The sequence below is a fragment of the Danio rerio genome, chromosome 5 (assembly GCF_049306965.1).
Source record: "Danio rerio strain Tuebingen ecotype United States chromosome 5, GRCz12tu, whole genome shotgun sequence".
Lineage (NCBI taxonomy): Eukaryota > Metazoa > Chordata > Actinopteri > Cypriniformes > Danionidae > Danio > Danio rerio.
In genome coordinates, this window is record NC_133180.1 from 42,589,039 (window position 1) to 42,596,047 (window position 7,009).

Sequence of the window (7,009 nt, forward strand, 5' to 3'; positions counted from 1 at the left end):
TGTTGCTTCTCTTTCATTCATTAATCCTCTCCCATGGCAGGACTCGAAATTAACTTTTTTGCTTGGTAGCACCGGTGCTCCTAACTTTAAAAATTTAGGCGCATCAGCCAAAAATTAGTTGCACCCACCAATTATAAGCACCGTTACTACAAGTTTTATATAAACAGATTTATTGCATTTGAAATCAACAGTAATCAAACTAACAAGCAAAAAAACAATTTTATATATATGCAATCGTGAGGAAAATATGTCTCAACGAAATCCCGTTATCACAAGAAAATAGATTTTTATAACGGAACTGAGTGACCAAAGCACGGAGCGCTCACCGGCCCTCCACGCACTGCTTGAATAAATCTGTTAAAGGTATAACAGTGCTGTTCTCACAAGTGCTGTCTGATATTGCACTGATGCTTTTGACACATACTGTACCTTATTATATGCATACATGTTATTAGCAATACCGGTCTTTTCACGATTAGCGATATTAGTTTACTCAGTCCAAGCCCATTTGTGATGGTGTACGTGGTGTTCAATTTGACATATAGCTGCCCCTTGCACGGCGGACAGCATCTGGAGATTATATGAAGAATTAAACAGAAGCTCTTGTGCTAGATGTGGCGAACAGTTACCTGAAAATCCCATCCCACAGACTTTTCATAGCGGACTTGAAGCCAATGGAAGTCTTCTACTCTTGGAAAAGTGTAGATGGTGGATTAACATTCAGCACATGATCACTAGTAAGATGTGTCATTATTTATAACTTTAGATGCCATGGTTTCTAAAACAAAATCTGTCTGTTATCTTCATTCTAATCTTCAGCGCTTTACAATGTTTCGCGGTAGTAGCTCTCTCTGTCATCCCAAGCCAGAAGGCACTGAGTGATTGACAGCTGATATTAACCAATCATTCACATTCAGTGCTAGAGCAGTGGTGGGCCAATAAGAAGAGCGCGAAGGCAGGGCAAGCATTACGTACTTGGCTTTTTTGTTTACTGCAGCAAGTTGACATGACAACTGTTTTAAACCATTCCTGAGCGCTGCGTTTCGCGTTCCAAGTGCAGACAAAGAGCTTAGAGATGCATCCTGCGTGAATGTCTCCTGAATCCGCGCATGTGGTGAACATTTTGCAGTAAAAACTGGTTGCACACAACAATTTTAAGCACTCGCAGAAATGCTCCCAAATATATTTTAAGGTTGCATAGATAAAATTTTGGGCGCATATGCGACCAAAATGGTCGCAATTTCGAACCCTGCATGGTCTCATGGGATGCTAAAATGTCCATAAAAATGCAACCTTCCGAATCTCAGCAGACGTAGCAGGTTATAAGAGTACTTCTCATCTGCTTTATGAATACTATGAATTCTGACATACTATCCAGCTATAACAGAAAGGTGTGCCATTTTAGATGCAGCAAATTTGTCTGAATATTCATAACGTCCATCACAGATTCTAAATGGTATAGATGTTAGACTGAAATAATCACATAAAAATGAAAGAAGATACTGAACTGACCTTTTTAATCAAACAATTCTAAAAAAACCCTGGCCATCATGGGAGTTATAACTAATAGAATTATTTTATTCGATATTGAGTGATAATAGTAAGATAGTCATAGAAAATGAATTGCACGAGAAAAAACGTTCTGTTGTTTGTTCTTATTTATTGGCTAATACAATCCATGGTGTAATGTTAACCCTTCAAAACAATGTAGGCACTAATTGTGATATTAGTGAACTGATCATTTTCCTCCGCAACTTGCAATTAGTATAACACCGTTTAGCTACACTATATCTACATTGTAACTTCACAGAGCTCAAACCTGTAAAACGCCCATTAAAGTAGCAAGAATATTTGACAGAAGGTCTCACCTTTCTTGGCATAGTTGAGGTCCACATCTTTGAAATGAACTACCACTACATCTGAGGACTTGAAGATGATGCTCTCCACAATATCCTCACGGCGAGGGCCCGCATTAGGTTCTACACTCTTCCTGTGTGCAGCATCCAAGACAATGTCACACTGCAAATGAAGAGCCCACGACAATAAAAAAAATGGACATATGTCACCTATGTCCGAACTAGAATTACATTTTTCTTGTGCTTAACAGTGATAGAAATGCTTAACATCAGCAATACAAAGTGGTATCCTTACCTCTGGGCCATATGTTTTAAAAACCCCTTCATAGATCAGGCCATTTTTAACCTTAAGTTCACATTTGGTTCCCTGTTGAGTGGTGAACCAGAAAACGAAATTTCAGTAGGAGTGTATTTGTTGTGCTTTGGTAAAACTGATTAAAAAAAGAATATAATTACAGCTGTGCATTTATACTTACCACAACTGAGGTCAAAACATGAACCATCCTCATGTTTGCATAAACTCCATTGAAGGCCACCTAAAAAAGAACAATCAACAACATTTCTGCCTGAGGTAAAGAGATATACAATTTACAAGTATCTATATTTTAATTGGCTGAGCAGCTTTCAATGTGCTGATACAGTGCTCAGCATATACAAGTACACCCCTCAAAAATCTATCTTTTATGTTCATATTTTAACAGGAAGCTATACAATATTATATTTGTGCCATTAGTCAGTACTGAAGCCAAATCTGGAGTTTATCTAACAAAATAACTTACGATGAAGGCCCAAAAAACTAGTACACCCACATATATCTGTTATAGAAAAATATTAAACAAAAATTTAAAATGAGGAAAAAACAAGAAGCAAAAATTTAAAAATTAAGTTGAAAATTTGTAGGTTGTAATTTTTTTGCTTGATTAAATTCAAGTAAAATATCGGGAAAAAAATACAACCTACAAATTTATTAATTGTATTATTTCTAAATACTCTATACTTCTAAATATGTCTGGTGACTAAAATATAACTTTAATAAATACATCTGTTTAATAAACCTGTTTTGTTTAAATGCACCAAACTACATTGCCTATATTTACTGAGAAATGGATAAAAATATTTATTTTCGAAACGGGGTGTACTCAATTAAGCTGAGCACTGTATATATGATTCAACAGGGAATATAAATTTGTATGCGAATCAATTTAATAAATTTACACTATGAATAAATGAAAAAAAGAAAAGCCGAAACTCACTGCAGTAGAGGGTCCTTTGGCATTGTTGCGTCCTCTGTTGGGAGGAGAGAAAACAGCATGACTGAGAAGTTTTATAACAGTTGAACTATAACCATATGCATACACAGAAAATCTTTGACATGCTGTACACACGGTTTAAAGAGCAAAAAAAGTCACACACTCCTACGAACACAAATTCAAGTGATTCCAGTAGGGTTATCGATTGCACATGTACTGGCAAACACTCAAAGCTGTAATGACAAAGGAGTGACAAATAATCATATGCTTCATGCAATTCATTGTGCAAAGAAGCACTTATGTAGTTCCCAAACAACAGACTCTAAAAAGAAAATCTGCATTTTACTGACAGTACGTGACTCATATCCACTAACAGCCATATACCTCAAACATATGACAGATTCTGAATTGTAAAGCTTTCAATGTGTTGGACAAAATTTCAACAAGATCTCTAATGTGCAGCAAAATAAGTTCAGTGCTCAAAGATTAGGCAAAAACTATCAGCATCTAGTACATTAAAATACATTAGTAAGATAAAAGCTGTGAATGACAATTATTTTTCAACAGCCAGGCTGCAAATCAAGTGCTGCATTACAGGCAGTGAAAGGCTCCACTGCACCACTCAAGATTCCCACAATCTTGTACAAGTCATATCACTCTTGTTGTTTTGCGTAAACAATAATCACATTTTCCCCATGCAGTGTGCAACTATGTGATGCCAATTCTCAGCTGTTAGATTAAAAGTTTCCACTGTTAATTTCTTCATTCATGACAGCTCAACACAAACCACGACAATAACATTCGTCTGTCACACCTCTACACAACATACTTACTCAAACGTCATTATGCAAGGACAGACTTATGCATGCAACCTCTTGTAAACGTCAAGGTTGAGAGTGCAGCTCTCTGACTTTCCACTCTACTAAGCGCTTGTCCTCGTGAGCGCGCGCGCCGCCCCTCATCGGAAATGCACGCGACTGACAGATAGTTCCAACATGAAGGATCAATCGAAAAGTAACGGGAAACACGCAGATTCGACCTAGTGGCCCTCAGCTAACGGAATTCAAGAAATCTAAATCGGACGCTGAGTTAATGTCATTGTCAATAGTCAAACAGAGAGCTAACATGTGACATCTCATAATGGATGATGAATTCCCAAAACATCGATTCAGGGGCACCTCAGAAGAGGTTACAAATCAGCTGACGGGAAGATAAAAGCATAAAACTAGGTAACGTTATCTGTAGCAAACAACCCTTTTTTGTTTGGACTGACACAAATCAGAAGCAATTGGTAAAACGTTGTAGAAAAACTATGATCTCTCGATTACATAATGACCAAAAACCTGAATGATGTTAATCTACAAAACATACTTTAAATCCTGTTAAATTAGACAGATTTCTGACAGTATGAGCAGATAAATGTTTGCTACAGTAGTTAGCAGGCTAACACTTGCTTCTATACCCACTGTAACGTTATGACTCTCAGATTATTTCTTTGTAAGTGACTAAAATGTCAAACACGTTCAATCCTATAACAGATTCCGACACGATACAAAAGCATCTGTCCTGGGAAAAGCTGGCACAGCCATATCCCACCGGCAAAGACGCACAATTCATCCTGAACGTGACCAGCACCCACAGCAGACAACCCGCCCCTCTCGAAATATACACGAACATGTTGTCCGCTATCAGCTGTTATTTTATAACCGCAGTAGTTTGCGTCCATTAACCTGTGAATCCCTGTCCTGTGAACTTGGCCTATATCGGCCTACTTGCGCTCTATCCTGATCACTGCAACTCCACAACCTGCGTTTTTAAACTACGACACTAGTGCAGGCATGCCGCATTCCCGTGTTGGTTCACGCTCGTCGGTCCATCCGAATTAAAAGCCTGTTATGCAGATTGGTCACCCACCTGCCCATGTTCTGGCGTCCGACGCCTCCTCCTGCTCCCCCGGTACCGGAGGCCGCAGCGGCTCCGCTGTTGCTTCCGCCGGGTTTGCGATTACCACCGGCCTGCGGCTTCATGGACATGATGATCCCATAAACGACAGCTTGAGCAGAGTTGTCTGACTGTTTGGAAAAAAAACGTTTGATGCCGCGGACGAGAGCGGAAAATGCTATTTGACGTGTTAGCTGACAGTTGATCTAGTGACAGCCAACGTGTAAAACTGCTCCTCCAGTTACTCGAGTCTCCACTGACGCTGCCTGCTACTTCAGCTAGCTCTGCTGATTAATTCCTCCTAAACAGAGACAATTCAGCCCGTTTTAAAAGCAAAGCGCGGACGACCCATATGTTTTAGATGTCTACAAAAATACCAACCCGGTAATTTCGCTATTTTGTTATTTTTAGTGCGGTATTTTCAGTGATATACACAGTTCACGCGGGGCTTCAGCACTGACCGATAGACCTAAACAGTCTGAAAAGCCACAAAAAGTGGCGGAAGGATATATACACATCCCAGGAATGTGTGTACTCCTATTGATGGTTTTATTGGTTCCAGAAGAAATGATCGTCAATAGTTATTGTAAATATTCTAAGAACGTAATACACTATTCAGATAATATTAGAAATGGATGAATGTTAGATTTGAGGAATGATGCGCATATGTCGAGCGCACTATTTTCAGAAGATGCACTGATCACTTTGTGCGTGTGTGCTTTGGCGCTAGACCAGGTGACTGGTGGTGAAATATATACAGTTAAATTCTTCAAGCTCTATTTGGCCTAGTTGTTCTGATTAGTTTTATTTCTTCGAGTTTAATATTTAAAACAGTAATCTAATTAATATACACTATTTTACTCTCTGCTTTGAGATTTTAAGCAATTATTAAATAAAGCGTTATCCTCATGTAACCCTTGATCTAAATATGGTCAACTAAACAATGTTTTTCCATTGACTCATTTTCCTCTTTGTGTATGTTTTAGTTTTTTTTTTTTTTGTGATTTAAAATATGTAATTAACTTGAAATTACATGAATAGTTCATCCAAAAATAAAAATTTACTCAAAATTCACTCGCCCTCATTTGGTTTCAAACCTTCAGGAAAAGAAGATATTTTGAAGAAAGCTAAAAATCTGTAACGATTAACTTCAATAGTGGAAAAAGAAAATAGAAGTCAATGGTTTTAACCTGAATGCACAAATACTCATAAACTTGTCATATGTGGACCTAAATAATTTAGATAAGAAAAAAAAAGGAAAAATGCCTATAAATCTTACACAATAAAGTTGATAATGTAAAAATGTAGATTCTTTGTACAGGTCTGTAGCCAGGGTGCTTCGGGTGGTTCGAAAGAAAACTGTAAATAACGTACAGTTTAAATGCACATGGTAAAATAGTATAGTGAACATTTCTGACAAAATTAAAGGAAATATTTTTGTTCCATCAAAGATTGTGGTTTTGATGACCATCCGAAAAGCTAATCCAACAAAGATTAGTGCTTGAAAATGTCACTTAAAATGCCATATTTGAACCTTATAATTTATTAGAAATTAAATAACTGTAAAAAGGTCCACAGAACCACCATTTCAATAGTCTGCTTAAGGGCCTGTTGTTCTGTGAATTGGTTTAACGAAATACTTTTATTTAACAAAAGTACATTAATGCTGTTTTTTTTCAACTCATTAAAGACAACTAAATATGTTTCGGTTTCCTTAAAAAATATCAAGCAGCACAGTCAGCATTGGCGTTTCCTCTAAAATCAGTGGCTCAGAGGTTCTTAGAAAATAACATTAAAATAAAAATTTTAAAAATCAGGTTATATAGTCCATCATTATTTAGCTAATAATGTTTATGGCAAGATTTAAAAAAATGAAATGTAGAAACTGTATTGTGTGATCATATTTTAAATAAAAAATCTTATGAACCCTGTATGCTCTCAGAGGGGTGAAGTCTAGATAGG

General features: G+C 37.2%; 1 protein-coding gene across 29 annotated transcripts in view; it reads right to left on the reverse strand.

Annotated features, from left to right (window-relative positions):
- The window catches only part of atxn2 (ataxin 2), a 59,428-nt gene extending 53,901 nt beyond the window's left edge, over positions 1–5,527 (reverse strand). For 28 of the 29 annotated variants that reach the window (XM_073950886.1, XM_073950881.1, XM_073950885.1 and 25 more), the window contains exons 1-5: positions 5,021–5,527; positions 3,110–3,143; positions 2,333–2,392; positions 2,152–2,223; positions 1,869–2,019 (exon numbers count right to left, since the gene is read on the reverse strand). In XM_073950886.1, the coding sequence (XP_073806987.1) occupies positions 1,869–2,019; positions 2,152–2,223; positions 2,333–2,392; positions 3,110–3,143; positions 5,021–5,139 (436 nt within the window). In that variant the 5' untranslated portion in view covers positions 5,140–5,527. 29 annotated transcript variants of the gene reach the window in all.
- Positions 5,528–7,009: the final 1,482 nt, after the last annotated feature.